The 17,738-nt window shown below is 35.6% G+C and overlaps 1 protein-coding gene across 3 annotated transcripts; it reads left to right on the top strand.

Annotated features, from left to right (window-relative positions):
* Nucleotides 1-695: 695 nt before the first annotated feature.
* LOC127834497 (protocadherin gamma-A3-like) lies at nucleotides 696-17,591 on the top strand. 3 transcript variants are annotated; one of them, XM_052360364.1, is made up of 9 exons: nucleotides 696-830; nucleotides 5,563-5,613; nucleotides 6,408-6,488; nucleotides 8,443-8,553; nucleotides 9,008-9,127; nucleotides 10,233-10,385; nucleotides 10,836-10,923; nucleotides 11,491-11,606; nucleotides 16,485-17,591. In XM_052360364.1, the coding sequence occupies exons 1-9, from the start codon at nucleotides 768-770 to the stop codon at nucleotides 17,448-17,450; spliced, it is 1,749 nt and encodes a 582-aa protein (XP_052216324.1). In that variant the 5' UTR covers nucleotides 696-767; the 3' UTR covers nucleotides 17,451-17,591. The 3 variants fall into 3 exon arrangements, with proteins under 3 accessions (XP_052216324.1, XP_052216325.1, XP_052216327.1); XM_052360365.1 differs by lacking the exon at nucleotides 696-830 and adding an exon at nucleotides 3,516-3,942; XM_052360367.1 differs by lacking the exon at nucleotides 696-830 and adding an exon at nucleotides 3,517-3,595.
* Nucleotides 17,592-17,738: the final 147 nt, after the last annotated feature.

Below are 17,738 nucleotides of genomic sequence, written 5' to 3'. Positions count from 1 at the left end.
ACGTCATGCATGACGTAACTGTCAAGGAAACAGAACCTGTAGGTGCGTATTCACAGTGTTCGGAACAAGTGTTTAGTATCTTATATAGCCTCGCTCTGGGAAAACGGGGCTTAATGAGTGTGCGTTAAGTGTCGTTCCAAATTAGCCTGCACAGTTCGCAGGCTTATCAGGGACGAAACTTTCCGCTTTTCTTGACTTTTCGTTAAAGGGATTCTTAACGATAATCTAGTCAAGGGGAAAAGAATCGTCCCTGATTATTCTATGTGGAATGAACAGGCCAATCCGGGAGGACTCTTAACGCACAGGCTTTGAGCCCCGTTTTCCCAAAGCTTTTCACTTTCTTAGTAGATCTAAATTTGAAAATTTATTCCGGTATATCATCATTTCATATACCGGTTGTTTAAAAATTTAATGGCTAAAGTAGTAAAAGCAACTTGTGTTCAGTTTCTACAATCGTAGAGGCAGATTTTGTCGATGAACTTTCAGATAAAAACCGTCGAAACAATGTTGGGCCATTTTAGTGAAATTGCTTCAGATTTATCGCGTGTTTTAGTGTTTAAATCCGTCACATTTACGTGTGTATATGCTGAACAGTTTTATCGATTGCATTGGGATTCTCACATGGTCCTTAGAAGACTTTCTTACATGGTAAAATTTCTGATTCATTTTTATTGGTTGTTTCAGGTCACGTGATAGCCAATCTCACCGGAAGCGGAAATTGCAACGTGACGTCATACACACCAAGTCGTTCAGATCGCTATTTCAGCATGATTGAAAGCGTGCTTACACTGAAAGAAGAGTTGGATTTTGACGCGGACCTCCAAATGCAGGTATAACGCGTGACGCATTACGATGACGTCACATTTTTTTGTTTAAATCGTCCTTATGATATTATACGATGACGTCACATTTTGCACTTCATGTCTGATTGATATGACGCTGATCAGGACCCAATCTGTTTTCTGAGCAATTTTCCATAGAAAAGACATCGGAACGACATCAAAATGAACTTAGCTGAATTTGATTAATCAGCCATAAAAAATATAATAAAATATAAAATAATTATAGGTGCTGCCTAATTAACGGGCAAAAGCTTTTCTTTTTTTTTAGATAACCATGTATTTTTAATAAATATATGGACATGATTGTGTTCAAAATATTATAATTGTTGCAATAATTAAGTAATGCATAAAAAATCAATCTTAAAACGAGTTACACGTTCCTAGCTTAAAGATCTAGCATCTTTCTTTTTTCCTAGCCACAGGAATTTAAAGCTGGTTCGATGGCTGTGGTATAGTGGATGGGGTGACTGCGAACTGGCTTTGTCACTGGGAGGTCTCTGTATTGATCCCTTAAGTGGGAGCATTATTTAGATAACCCTAAAGACATACTATGGCGTACCATTTGAGTTGAAAGTCAATAAGACATACAAGGTAAAAAGAGAAATGTAGGTCGAAATACAATAATTGTATGCCGACATACAAAAATAAAATACACTTCGAAGTATATATTTGTACGTCAAAGTACATTTTGAACTTCGACATACATGTTTGTAATTCGACGTACACATTTTCTGAACAGCCAATCAAAACACTTTGCTCTTGAGCCGCTTTTCTTTCAGATTTATTCATGATAATTGTTTATAATCTCTTTTTTAATTGAGGACAAAATGAAAAAAATATCAGAATTGCAAAAAAAAAACACATAGAATTTTCAAGTATTTAAATCTTTGAAATAGATGATTTACACATTTGAAGAAGATTCAATTGTTACCTTTTTAAAATTAAAATTATTCAGCATATTGTGAGTATTTATTGATCATGCGGGGCGAAGTATCACGACCGTCCAGCGCATTACTGTGTAGGAAATTCCCAACGGTAACTAAACAGTTACCAAATATTCACGGGATAAATAATGTATATAACCTTCCCGTTGGTCGTATTTTGTGATAACCATAACTTGCATAAGTCAGAGGTTAATTCCGCCACGCCAGGTCAATAAGTACGCACAATACCTTAAGTTAGCGGTCGATAGTCGCATAATTTGGTATAAATTATAATATTAATAATGTTTAATAAATACGCACAATATCTATGAGTAAGCGGTCGATAGTCGCATAATTTGGTATAAATAATAATAATAATAATGTTCAATGTCAAATGTCTCTAAAAGCAACAGATGTAAGGTGTCTTCCGATTGGCTAACACTCAAGGGTCGGTGAAAATTGTACGTCGAAGTACATGTCTCGTTCTACCTAGTAGGTCTTGTAGACTTTCGACCTCATGGTACGTCATATAGACACTTAGTACTGGTCCTACCCAGGAAACAGTTTGTTTCATCAAATGTCTCAATTCACTTTGACAGCTTGCTAAAGCAGTTGCATTTAGCATACAGTACACTGATTTAACATAATCAAAATCATGTGATGTGTCAAATCCATATTGATTGACAAATTTGACAGGATTTTTTTTTAATCCAATAAGTTTTAGACTGTCAAATAACACACACTACATATTAAATACAAATAACACATAACACAGTACATATTTAACAAGAGGGCCAAGATGGCCCTAGTTCGCTCACCTGAGAGGAGTCGGTCATTAAATCTGTACCAAATGTCAAACTTGACCTTGATATTGTCCAGACAAACATCCTGGTCAAGTTTCATCATTATTTCATCTGCGAGTCATGATCAATGTACCTATGAAGTTTCATGATCCTAGGCGTAAGCATTCTTGAGTTATCATCCGGAAACCATTTTTCTAAGTTGAGTCACCGTGACCTTGACAGCCATTGAGTGAATACGTTTTTTGGCACTGTGACCTAGACCTTTGACCTAATGACCTGATAATCAATATGGGTCATCTGCGAGTCATGATCGATATACCTATGAAGTTTCATGAACCTAGGCATAAGCGTTCTTGAGTTATCATCCTGAAACCATTTTACTATTTCAGGTCACCTAAAGTAATAGTTACAAAATAAGTAATACTAAAACACTTTCATCAAACTTCAGTACAACAATATTTACGTATATGAAATTACAAAGTGGTGTTATTTTTTTACCTTTTACAAAATTAACAATGCTGGTTTTGTACAAGCCATAAAACATTTATAATGGATTAACAAGTAAAAACCAATTTATTAATTACACAATAGAAAAGAAATCGTATTAATTGCATTATGCATTTACTAAACAAGCTATTTTCTACTGTTTAGAATTACACTATCTTACTAAAAATGATCACAACAGTAATTGCTTTTACATACTTGTGGTAATTTTTGTATTACTAGTTTGACATTTATCCTACAGCTAAATGATTTTATAGAACAAATACGACTCATAAAGAAAAGATAATGTTTTCACCACAGTTATTTTTAGATCAGGTTTCTTCCACGCTTATTTTTAGAACATTACGTAGGGACTAGTTTTTGTTTGGCCTTTCACCCCTGATTGCGTCATTTAGGTCATTGGGTACGCAGTCGTTTAACGAGTTTACGAGTGTGTGTGTGTGTGTTTACGATGGATTACTAGATCTATGATATTATGAATGTGAAAAACACAGTGTTGGGATATAAAACTGGAATGAAATTGGTGAGACTGCATTTTCGATTTAGTTAAAATGTCGAATGTACTCGAATAACGCGATGTTTTGTTGAACAATTGGTGGATTAAATTTAAGAAAAGTGTCAGTGAATTGTTCTTTAACTTTTCGAAGGAAATCGATGTCGAATTAAAATGGTAATTTCTTTGATGGTTTAGTCGTTCCTTTGTCAGTCGATCAAAGAATGTCTATCCACAAAGAATTGCCTGCTTACATCCAGTGCTTTAAAATGGAAAAGATGGATGGCGATGAAGAAATTTGTCTAGAATTTTAACTCGTCATGAAGCAAATTAAACATTACGAAAATAAACATGGACGTGGTAATTATACAACTTCGGTGAGTAGAACAATAATTTTATGTAAGTAATAATATAAAGTGTGTAAAAAGAAGAGTTGTTTAAAGACTAAAATGAACAATATCGGCGGGAATAAATGCTGAATCATGCTTCACGTAGCCACGGTATGTGTCTACACATTTTGTAAATTTCAAAATGGCGGGAGCCATGTTTGTTTTTTGTTTTTTTTTACAGTGGTGAAACAAGAATTGTAGTTTGAACTCAATCGTCTGTGTTGCTACTTGCGGTTGTTACATTTGGAACGCTGATTAAATTTGAATCGAGGCGTGTAGCGATATTTTGTCTCGTTACTTTTCTTTTGCGTGGAATTCTTAAGGACTATTTCGATTTCCGTAAACAGGAAAGATCACAATAAATATTACTACGCAATGTAAGATTCAGTTAATTTAATGTGTTTTTGCTTTTATTTTAGGAATAAATTAAATAAAACAATATTGTAGGATAAAAGAATACTAAGTTAGTGTGATTGTGTACTTAAATTTATCCCACTCGTGTCAGAAAGGCTTACAAGGCTCGGCAAGCCTCGACATGTAAACCTTTCTTCACTCGTGAGATAATTTTAAGTACACAATCACACTAACATAGTATTCTCTATTTATTGGCAGGCACTTGTCGATATACAGACTAAATCTGCATGGGAACTTTCATATTTTTTCAGCACAATTGCTTTCAAATTGTTAATTTAACAACATTTTTTTTAACAAGCGTTTGTGATTTGTCACGATAATAATAACAATAAGATATCGAAAAGATCAAAGCAAATAAATTCGACAGAAATCTGAGATTCGGCAATATATTTAAGTCGGGTTATGGTCACGTAAATTGTGTTTGGTAAAGACTGTCACTATATGTAGTGAACCAGTCTTCGGCTTACCCACTGAAGATGAGTATTCAGGGGAGATAATTGAGTAATGACTTAATTCTGGAACGGTTGCGAGGAAAAAATAAATAATGCGAGAATATTTAGTGTGATTCGCTACACAATTATGATGTCATTGATATTATTTTTTCCTGAGGTATGTATTTACATGTGATATAGCATATGCCAAAGTGTTTTTGATTTGTTCAAGGTCATAAATAGCATCGCGAAAATATATGTCGCGTGGCATTTTTTTAGACACATCCATATGTGGTATTCTTATGTAATTTTATGTCTTAATTTCCATATGTATGAACAGACAACGCCCGCTTCGTGGGCTTTTGCCCGTATTATAAAATAATATAAATAAGTTTAGATTAAGATGTATGCTACATGTTGTTTGTTGTAGTTCCTAGTTCTAAAGTTATTGCGCGAAAAACGGATACTGACGTTTTTTAAAGAAAACTATGTTTTCCAATTGAATTTGAGCCGCGCTCTGTGAAAATAGGGCTTAATGCATGCATGTGCACAAAGGCTATTAGGGACGACATTTGCCGCTTTTATAGTATTTTTTTTAATTATATGTATTTGTATATTATCTTAATATACTAAACGTCATAAGATTGACATGTGCGGCTTAACGCACATGCAATAAATAACGTTTTCCAATATCGTGACTATTTTATTTACGAGTTATAAGCAAAATAATAATATAATTTGTATACAATCGTTTTCTTTCCAGCTGGGAACTACGAACATCACTTTGAAAATCACATGCGACCAAAGCAGCCACGTAAGTTAGTACCGGTTGGTTAAACGAGCATCGTTTTATAACGTGAAACTTCTGCATGTTAGTTTGTTGTTTGGATAGACTCACGACCGATGCAATCAATGATAAACAAACAAAATGCAAGCCGAATTATTTACGCTGGCAAGCAAGGGAGCGTAATGCTGTATGTTTATAACAATTTGCAGGCGCGATTGTCTCCCTTAGAAAATCAAGGGAGTGTATGATTATGCGCAAGCGCAGCTGTTTCACTTTGTCGCTTAACATTATTTAACACTTAATTGTAATTTATAACAACAGGTGTTTGAACCTTTAAACGTGTTTCAGAATGCATTTTTTTAAATATGTAAACTGCTATTAATACGTACATGTAATAAAAAAACTTATATTTCTAAGATACGCCCGTGAATTAAGTTATATTATAAACACAACGCCTTATCAGGTTAAGTTACCACGACGAGCACACAGATTTTACTTTATATGCTTAATTTCGCAAACACTTGTAACGCGTACATTTAGAAATATCATGACTCATATTATCACCACCTTTTTCAAACAAGACTTTTGATTACAAATGAGCCTGTGAAGACCGCACATGCTGAGTTAAAATGACACTTTCCGTCTCTTCTTAGCGAAATTCTATTTCGGCGGAAAGCTTTATCCATTATAAGACTGTGCGGACTGCACAGGTTTATATGGGACAACAAATCACTCGCAAATATTAAGCCTAGCGTTTCCAAACATTGCTTTAATTATTTAATTCCACGTATATATAAATATTGCCTTGTCTCCGTTTTCAGACGCTACATGTATCAGTTGTACCTATCAACGAGTTTCCGCCGTACTTCTTCGCTCGTCCATATAACATAACCATCCCTGAGGTAAAATGTCGCATTTAGCTTAAACCTATTTATTTAAGTTCGATTTTATCGAGAGTGCAAGATCACGTGACTTTGTGGGATTCCCAATTAAACGTTAAAGGATGTGTAAACACCGGTCAGTGGTGCTCGCTTTGTCATTGTCGTCTCGGGTACTGCTTACATGTACCCCGGGTACTCTTAAGTATACTAACATGTACCCCGGGTACGGTAAATATACTATAACGTACCCGGGAATTTTAACGCTTAATCGGTCGTTGTCGGCTTTTTTTAAAATTAATTATGGTCTCATTTTATGTCAATTGTCTGTTTAATGGCCACTATAATATCGAAACTCCTACTTAAAAAGCATGTTAATGCAGTTGTTTTTTTAAAGAGATGTTTGTTTAAGATAAACAATATCGTTTAACGGTAATCAGTAGCGCGATTTACGACATCGGATTTCGGCGGTAATACAACTCGGGTACAGTCTTATATCGACCGGGTCCGTTTAAGTATATTTAACGTACCCGGGGTACATGTAAGTAGTACCCGAGCCGACAATGACCATTCGAGCGTCAGTGGTCCTTTTTTTCAAATAACTTTTGAAAACAATTTTTCTTTAGAAATTCAACTAGTGCATAAAAGACCAGATTTTCATGCTGCTTATGGATATGTAAAATGCATCGGAATTACTTTATTTAATAAGCATGTGTTCTTGTTAAAACATTATGTGTACTGCATTCATGCATTCACTGCATCTTGTGCGACGACAAGTACTTGGTGTCTTCTCTTGAGGCCTAAAGAACGCCCCCACAGTGGGGATCGAACCAGCGACCTTCCTGTTTCTATGAGGACGCTATACCCACTTAGCCACGGCAACATCTATAAACTTATTAAAACCTACCCTTCTCGGGTAATTATATCAGAGATACAAGTGCTTGATTGAACTGGATAATATTTCGGTTATAGGGATAACTGAATAAACTGAGAGACATTAACTGATTATGTATTTATCAGCGTGGACATAAGTTTAATTTTACATAAGTTTCTTGTATGATCGTATTGCAAATATATAATTTTTTATGTAAAATCATTTGAACCTAGCTCTGGGAAAGGGGATATAATGCATGTGCGTAAACTGTCGTCCCAGATAAAGGGGATTTAATGCATGTGCGTAAACTGTCGTCCCAGATAGAGGGGATTTAATGCATGTGCGTAAACTGTCGTCCCAGATAAAGGGGATTTAATGCATGTGCGTAAACTGTCGTCCCAGATAAAGGGGATATAATGCATGTGCGTAAACTGTCGTCCCAGATAAAGGGGATATAATGCATGTGCGTAAACTGTCGTCCCAGATAAAGGGAATTTAATGCATGTGCGTAAACTGTCGTCCCAGATAAAGGGGATTTAATGCATGTGCGTAAACTGTCGTCCCAGATAAAGGGGATATAATGCATGTGCGTAAACTGTCGTCCCAGATAAAGGGGATTTAATGCATGTGCGTAAACTGTCGTCCCAGATAAAGGGGATTTAATGCATGTGCGTAAACTGTCGTCCCAGATAAGCACAGGGGGATTTAATGCATCTGCGTAAACTGTCATCCCAGATAAGCACAGGGGGATTTAATGCATGTGCGTAAACTGTCGTCCCAGATAAGCACAGGCTAATCATCTTCCGCTTTTATGATATTTTGATATTATGAAAGTCTCTTCTTAGCAGAAGTCTACTTTAAGCGGAAATAGTCGTCCCTGATTAGCCTGTGCGGACTGCACATGATTATCTGGAAAGACACTTTACGCACATGAATTAAACCCCTTTTTCACAGAGCGCGGAAAAATAATGCCTTACGAACAATAATGCCTTTACGAAAAATAATGCCTTACGAAAAATAATGTAATACGATTATTAATGTAATACGAATAATACGGATTTTACAGTAATTAATGTGATCTTTATCCCATATTTTCTACGCCAGAATAACCAAATCGGCGGCGCTGTGTTTGAAGTGAAGTCCAAATTGAGAGATTATGATATACCCACGGATGCCATACAAGAATTCCGACTGGACCAGTATCTTATTTCGCAGGTGTGGTACAAATGTACGCGATTGTGTCTTGTGCGTGAGTGATTGCGTATATGCGTTTGGATGTTAGATTTTGGGATATGGCTGTGTACTTTTTAATCATTACTAATCAAAAACAATTAATGGCATAGTTTTATTTGCACATGTAAAAGCGTCTCTGAATTTGGTTGCGCTTCCGTGTTTACGTTCGCGTGTTAGTGTTTATGGTTTAGTGTTTAGTGCATTTACAAAGGGTCGCGAGTTTGTTTGTATGTGATTGCGTGTATGTGAAAATGATTGCATATCCGTGTATATGAACGTGTGTCATTGTTTATGTTTGCGTATTTAGCGTTAAAGATGGTTTTGTGTGATTGCGTGTATGTTTATATGATTGCGTGTTAGTCAGTGTCTTTGATTGCTTGTTAATTGCGACGGTTGACGACGAAATTTATATCAAAACAATATGCTGAATTTGCAGTACGATGGGCGGCGATATTTTGCGATCAACAGCTCGACGGGCGTGATTGCGAGCCGTAATACGATTGACTACGACACAATGGGTAGAACCAAGTTCTTGATGCTGAAAATCGTCGCCGTGGTATGTATCTCATCGTTAGTAAACGTATACACATTGACACTTGCATGCATTGTTCTTTATTTGTATGAAGTTGTGCATGCTGAATTTAGATCTAAGTTTATTCTGATTATGAGAGATAAAGCAAGATATAGGATACATATAGATCTAGAAGATAAAGGAAACATCTCGTCCTAGAAAATCTCAATACCTCTAGAATATATATCTTCACTAGTGTATTCAGTCCTGCCAGTTTTTAAAAATCCGTTTGATGTTGTTAAATAAGCCTGTGTTGGACACAGCGAACATTTTTCTGTCACAAACGCGACATCAGTAAGAGTAACACACAATGTGGACATTTTTAAGCTGAATGGGTCAAGTTCCCTTCACCACCCCCGGGTACTACTTCCTCGTACCCTGGGTACTTTGAAGTATACTTCACCGTACACCGATTTTCAAATGATACTTTTGGGTACCCCGGTATATTTACAGGTACCCAATCTTTCATAACCTAATAAAACATGATAAGATACAACATTTACTGTAGATTTATATTAGTTGAGAGGATTTCATTCGGGTAGATTTTGACACTAATATATTTAGAGCTATATATAAAATGATCAATCTACTTACGTTATTTATAGTGTGTATATCGTTATGCCACCTATTTTCAGGATGTACTTTCGATTTCACATCGTAAAATTGTATTACTGAATATACTAAAAATATGAAAATATGAAAACTTTTTTTCAGGTAATGAAGTATACCAGTTGTGATATTTTAATCAATTTAAACTGAAAATTGTAAACAAAATCTATATTTTAGAACGTTTTTTCGTCAATCTCTGGCGCGCGGCCGACTCGGGTAGGTTGAAGTATATCGGGGTACTCAAAAGCACTATTTGAGTATTGGGTTACGGTGAAGTATACTTCAAAGTACCCGGGGTACGGGGAAGCAGTACCCGTGGGGAACTTGACCCATTCAGCCATTTTTAATATTGAGTAAATTTAAACAACAATTCGTTTTAAAAACTAAAAGTAAATGTAGCTCAAGATTTGCATATATAATATTTTAGTCGAACGATTGTCTGTATTTTGAAGGACATTTATAGATTGTCTGTATTTTACAGGACGTTGATGGTCAAGAAGAATTCACAACGTTGAATATCACCATTATGGATGTGGACGACCTCCCACCGCGTTTCTTGCGAAAACAGTGTGATGACGTCACCACAACATGTGACGTCACCATTTACACAGCAGAGATTGATCGTCATTTTCAGGTACCCGGTTGAGTAGACTGAAAAAAAAAAACATGTATACTATTTAAATGCTTAACAACAGTGTTTTTTTCACGTGCGTTAGACGAAATGACTTGAGCAAGAACAATTTACTTATAATATTAACTACAAGTTTAATGTATAAACAATAGGTTTGTGTGATGGTTGTCAGTGTAACTTGTTGGAAGTAAATGTTATGTGCTCATGATGTTGTCCACATATTCGGATATTTCTGTTAAATGCTTATCTAATTGCAATTATCTATATAAAACCAAATCTTTATAAATAAACTTAATTATTGCATAGATCTTTGATTGAAATATTCTGCATCCAGGATTTAGACCTCGTCATTGGTAGTTAATTAACATCGATTATCTATTAAAAAAATAGCAAGATTATCATGTTATAATTATGTTAAATGTTCGGAAAGTGTATTTCTGCTGAATATTGTAGGGCTCGCTGGATGTCCGACCCGTTCACGTGTCTGCACGAGACGGTGACGTAGGTCTTAATTATGACGTCACATATACCATAGAACCAGGTCACGCGACAATTCCTTGTTTTCTTTCTTTACTCAAAACCACGCGCGTCTTCTTCTTAATAATATTTTTTATTATTTGATACAACAGACGTGAGTATAATTGGTGGAAAGTCACAATAATGTCAAAAATATTAGGTTTGAAAAATGAAATGAAATAACCCTATTCGTTGATTCTCAATAAATCTAATCAAACTATGCAAATTTTGCTTTAATGTCCTGACTAGATTTACGTACTGCAAAATCATTATTAGTCGTGTGACATTAATTTTCGTTGGTTTCGTTGAATGACCGATCCACGAATTTAACACAAACACATCGGGAAAATGACCGCCGCAAATTTATCTTCTTTTTCAAAAATCAGATATCAACAAATATAAGTGTCCGAAAAAAAAAATTGGGTGAAAAACCACGAAATGTCATTCGGACGCATATAAATGGTTTTACAGTATTTGTTACTAATACATCTTCTGTTTCCCATGTGTATTTACATGCTTTACAAATAACTTTTGTTTAGTTTTTAAATCATCAGTGTTTTTATTAATATCTTACCTTTTTTTTTTGCTTCAGATGATGGAGTTGTCGATATCAACAACTTCACAGGAGTGTTAACCGTCACGTCAGCGTTTGAGAACGTCAAGAATATGACGTCAGGCGAGATCCTTACGTTGACGTTCAATATTATGGTAACTGTCTCTTAACGTCAGCTATCTTCACAATTAAACGTTTATTGTGTGTGTTCAGTCTGTGATTTTTCTTACAGAGACTTGTTTACAGTTTGATAAAATGACGATTTTCAAAATAATGTTCAAAGATTAAAAAAGAATGTATATGTTATGTTTAAACAAGCAAATTTTTACTCCCGACTAAAAAATATCTTTATATCAGATATATATCTAGATGTATCAACATATTATTTTTAAACGAATAATCATCATTCAAAAAATGGTAAAATAATGATAGGTTATTAGACCTGTGAAACTTATTGAATATATTCATATGGAAGGGTATTTAGGTAACAATTACATCCTTCTTTGTGACTGTGTCATGATTCTTGATGGTACTTTCAATTTGTATGTAGACACCTTTTCATGCTTGATGACACTTACATCTTGCCTGATGTCCAATGTCTATTTACATTCTGCTTAATGGTATCATCCATGTGTACAGATGCAACATTCTTGTTCATTAATTGCATGCTGCATGTGTATGTTGGTTTGTGCAGAGAGACTTGTGCAATAGGCGCAGTGCATAATGAAATCAAATATTGATGCGTTGAATAAATTAACGCGATGGCAAGATGTGAGTTTCACTCAGGCACAAATCAACATACAATCATGCTTGATACAATGATGTCAATTGACAGTCGTTCCGAAATGCTACGGACGACTACGAAAATTTACGGCGTATAACGGAAATGTTATGTTATAGGAGAAGTTGCGCCCCTTTGTAAGATAGTTGCTACTGAAACGAAATTAACCGCGTGTTTGCAGACGTAACTTTTTTTGGTTAATGACTAACCATAATTTTTGTACAGTAATTTACCTTCAATAACCAAAGAAATTCTATGGATATATTTCAATATATGCTACTAATGCATGTATGCAGAGCTCCAGATAAGACGCTTAAAGTCGTTAAAAAATGATTTAAATATAGTAAAAAAGTAGACTTAAATTCTGTGCGTACGGTTACACATTGGAAAAATAAAATAAGAATTCAAAATTTGTGATCATGCGTAAAACTCAATATCAATGCATATAATGTAAACATTTTATCAATGAGTTCCCACTTGTCTAGGCCCGCATTACAAGTATGAAATCAACAGCACTTTAACGTTATTATGAATAACAGACCATCTTTTAAACAGTCGAAAAGCCGACGATTTCCATTATCTGGTCCCTTTATCGCAAGAAGTCTGCTGTAACCCGGCAATTGTCATGAGCTTTTCAGACTAAAAAACATAAATGCGGATGTGCCAAAAATTGTACTTACCTGAAAAAGGGAAAAATAATAGACTTTAAGGCTGGATTTTTTTATAGAGTGTAAACCAAGATTTTGCTGAAAAAGTTATCTGGAACTCTGCATGTATGTTGAGAGGAAATCAATTACATAATTTCAAATTTACTAGAGTACTTTTATATTGCACCACATAAAATGCTATAAAACTATAATATTGAAGTACACATATAAACTTTATTATAGATGGGTATGTATTTCGTGCCAATATCTTTCACATATGAAAGAGCTGTTGGTCATGCTGCTTTAAGTACATATAGATGCATGACACAATTTAGATTAAGCAAAATAAAACACTAGGTATTTGCCAAGATTCATAAAAGTCAAATATATACGAGCAGTAAGAGCGTAATCGTGCGCAGCGAGACTTACTCATGTAGAATTGAAACTCTTATTGCTTTCTTTCGAAATAATTTCATGTGTCCGATCTAATATGCAATATGCCCGGTGTTTTTTTTTTATTTCGGATTAATGCTCCGTTTTAGATACATAATTAATGAATTACTCAATATTTTTAAAAATTAACACCGGATTAATGTTCACCGACATGTTTTCATACAGAGAGGATATAAATTTTATAGAGCTTAACAAAAAAAAACATTAAGCCCTGTTCTCCCGGCGCACACGCTGTACACACAGGTGGTTAGCGTGTGGCTATGATAATAATTAGTGAAAACATCTTTTTGAATGATAAATAATCATATTATAACGAAAAATCAACTTTTCTATAAAAAAAATCACCATCGTTTTATATATAACAAGGTATCCAACTCAAAATCATCCGAAAACGGGGTGCATCGTTTTAAACAGCATATATATATATTTGATAGTGAATTATTTTTTTTTAGAAAAGTTGATTTTTCGTTAAAATATGATTATTTATCATTCCAAAAGTGTTTTCACTAATTATTATCATAGCCACACGCTAACCACCTATGGCTGGACATACACCTTTAAAAAACTCTATACAAATTTAAGTACTTATGCACTTAATTGATTGCAAACAATGACGGTTGAAATCCGTGCGTGGGAATTTTTCTGGTTACCAAGAGCGACGTCAACGTTCATGATAGACCTGTTGATATGACATTTGTTTATTTATTTTTTCCAACTTGATTGAAAATTATGTTTTATGATATTTTAATACATGTAGTAGAAGTAGTTGTTTTCTCAACGAGGAGTACAATAGTTGTACTCAATGCCCCACATAATTATTTGGTAAATAGGGTTTTCACCCATCGATTTTGAAAAATAGGGTGATTTCATTCTTGAAATAGGGTGAAATGATTTATAAAATAGCATATCTTAAAATCATTGCTGCTTTACTTTTGTTGAAGCTGCACACTTGTATTGATTTAATAAAACTGTTAACTATTATAATTAACTGAAGTTTCATAACATCTTTAATCCTTGAAACTGTCCTTATTATAAACTTTAAACTTGAAAAAAATCGATAACACGAATTATACTGCACTTTCTTGGTTCGAAAAAGTTTGCAATCGACTGATATTTTGGCGCAACAATCGCGGACGTCTTTCAACCTCTCTTAAACATTTTGATTTCGCATCCTAATAGAAACTGAAAGTACAGACGCTTTACAAATACATGCACAATGAGCGACGAATTATGTCAGATTGAAAACGCATGTATGTCTTCGTCAATTATATGGTCAGACTCTTTATTTAACTGTGAAATCTAGTCCGCAGAGCGTTTTAACAATTTTGACTGCTCCGTTATCCGTGCGCTTGCTGAATGAAAGCGTCGCCGTGTTACGATAATAATTCCAAAGTTAAGAGATAATGCCGACTAGGGCTGGGCCACACTTCCAAAACATCAGCCCCGTTATGTCCTGAATAAATTACATGTATAATTTCTTGAGTGCCAATTGCATCTTACACATATCAAAAACATTCACGGCAGTCAATTCATTTGTGTAGGCCTACTTGGTCTTCATGGCAACAATAAACGTATTTAGTTTAATGGTGATTATATAAGAAAGTGAACTAATTCAGCTTATTCAGTTTACTAGTCAAAATGATTCGGATGTTTTCGCTTTTTTCCGAAAAGTAATTTATTCAACATACGGAAAATAAACTGTTGTCATAATTTAGTAACTTGCATTCTGCTTAGTTGCATTCTGCTTAGTAGTGCTTACTGCCTGTTGCTAATTGCTGTTGTTAATGACGCTTAGTGGCAAAACCGATTATGACTGGTTTCAGGAACAATGATAACACAAACATTGGATAGTCACCAAGCATGTTGCAACAATCATCAAGTATAACCGATAGAGAACAAGCATGTTGGAACTGTCATGAGGCATGTTAGAACAAACATCACGCATAATATAAATATTCATCATGAATGATGTAATGTTGCAGCAATCATCAAGTATAAACGAATAGACAACAAGCATGTTGGAATTGTCATAATACATATTAGAATAAGCATCAGTCATAATGTTAATATTCACCACGAATGATGTAATTTTTACCTAAATACCCTTCCATATATTCATGACAACATATAAACAAAACGCTTCCCAGTAAACAGACGCATTTATTGCATCTAGTATGCTATTTTCAATAAAAGCGCCTGTTTGAATCGATTATTGTACATTCGGATACTTTTCAGGGTAACGGCTTTTATCGTTATAAAACAATTGCATAGTGCACTACTTCTCAACTGTCCAATATGGAACAAATACAGACTTATTGGATCCAATACCGGAATATATTGGACGGTCAAGTGGTACATATGAAGAATGCCCATTGGATGAATTTATTTGATATAGAATAATATAAAAATTATCAATTAATGGTACAAAACATTTAATGTGATCATCTGACTTGCGATATTGGTGTTTCGTGTGAGCAATATGCTCTACGTGTCGCAGTCCGCACGGGCTAATCAGGGATGACACTTGTTACCTAGACTGGATTTTAGTTTGATGAGAATTTATTGAAACGATAATCCCATAAGAGCCGAGTCGCCCTTGAATAGCCGGTGCGGACTGCGCAGTCATTAAACCCCGTTTTCCCAGAGCGCGGCTCAATTATGTACTTTGTCTTATAACGTCATCAATGCAAACTTTATTGCAATATGAAATTAAGATAATCTTCGTAATTCAGATGTTAGAACTTCAGAGGAATTAGTGGTGTCTAAATTGAGTTGAAGCTATTTTTTATTTATTCTGCGCCCATATATATTCCGCCACTATAGTCTCCATTATCCTGTATATCCGACTCCTCCTATTCCACCGACTCCGACTCCTCCTCCCCCTCCTCCTCCTCCTCCGACTTCTCCTCCTCCTCCTCCTCAACCGACTCCGACTCCTCCTCCCTCTCCTCCTCCTCCCACTTCTCCTCCGACTCAGCATCATCATCATCATCATCATCATCATAATCATCATCATCATCATAATCATCATCATCATTATAATTAGCATCATTAGCATCATTAGCAATCGAGGCAGTATACCAGTAGTTGATGTAGCAGTAGTAATATATCTAAAGTGATTTTGCTCTAATTTATTAACTTGTGCATTTCAGGCAACGGAATCGTCCAAGCGGAAGAGGAACGCCAGCGTCCCTTTGACGTTACGTGTTTTCCACGAGTTTCCCATGTCGCCGCCGACTTTCCCATCGACAACGGCCCCAGCGAAGGAAAATGGCGACAACGATAATTCGTTGATTTTGGTTATTGAAATTACCGTACCATGCGTTGTCGTTGTTGTCGTCTGCGTTTGTCTTATCGTGTTTCTCGTACGACATAGACTAGCCAAAGCGTCGCAAACGAAGTACGCGATAAAAGAGGTCGAGAAATCTCGGTCGCTTCATCGGCGGTCCATCAGCATGTTATCGTCAACGCCAATAAATCCGTACGATCTGGCGAGAGCTTACCCGAAGTTATCCATCGACGTCATCAGCGAAGAAACGGAGAAGCCGCTGAATGACGACTATTCCAAGTTGCGTTATTCGTTGAACGACTACGCTGACGTCACTGATACTTTGACGCCGACGCCGAGTAGCTCAGGAATGGTCGCGTCTCAAGAAATATCTTCGGAAAACGGCGGTGGAGGTGACGTCACGGAATCCACGACGACGTCGTTGGGTCAGCTTTATTCTGTGGTAGACAAACGAAAGCAGCGTGAGAAAATAATCGGAGCTATGTGCGCTAACGCTGCTGACGTCGTTGACTCAACCACGGCTGGTGTCGTTGATTGTGACGTCACTGGTTATGAAGATGTGGGCGTCGGGCGTTACATTGTGGATGGCGTCAACGCTTTCGTAGACAGTGACGGCACTTGTAATGTCGTTACGGACGTCGAGAGTGGCGTCGCGGACGACTTCAATAATGACGTTGAGAGTGACGTCAACAATGAAGACGTCGCTGATGACGTCAACAATGTCGATGCGATGTCTGAAGAACATAACGTTGGTAACGAAAGTATGACGTGGCACGAAGCTAGTAATTACAATCACGACTTCGGTGACGATGGCAATGACTTGTATTAAAAGCCAATTCGTATATGTAAATAAAGTAGAACAATTAAGTTTTAAATAATGAATAAATGTGAGAAAAACATATATAAGCATGTACTATTTCATAGTTAATTATTTAACATTGTTTTATTAAATAGATAGATAGTACTTTGATGAGCTATGGGCGTGTCTGATTATTATTATTACTAGTATTATTATTATTAATTAATCTTCTCAAAAATCTCCTGGTCCCAAAATATGCTTGAGAGTAAGGTGTTGAGATAATAATTTGTATTCCGATATGCATGCAAGTATGTTAAA

This window comes from Dreissena polymorpha, chromosome 6 (genome assembly GCF_020536995.1).
Source record: "Dreissena polymorpha isolate Duluth1 chromosome 6, UMN_Dpol_1.0, whole genome shotgun sequence".
Lineage (NCBI taxonomy): Eukaryota > Metazoa > Mollusca > Bivalvia > Myida > Dreissenidae > Dreissena > Dreissena polymorpha.
This window is presented reverse-complemented; position numbering and strand designations above follow the sequence as displayed.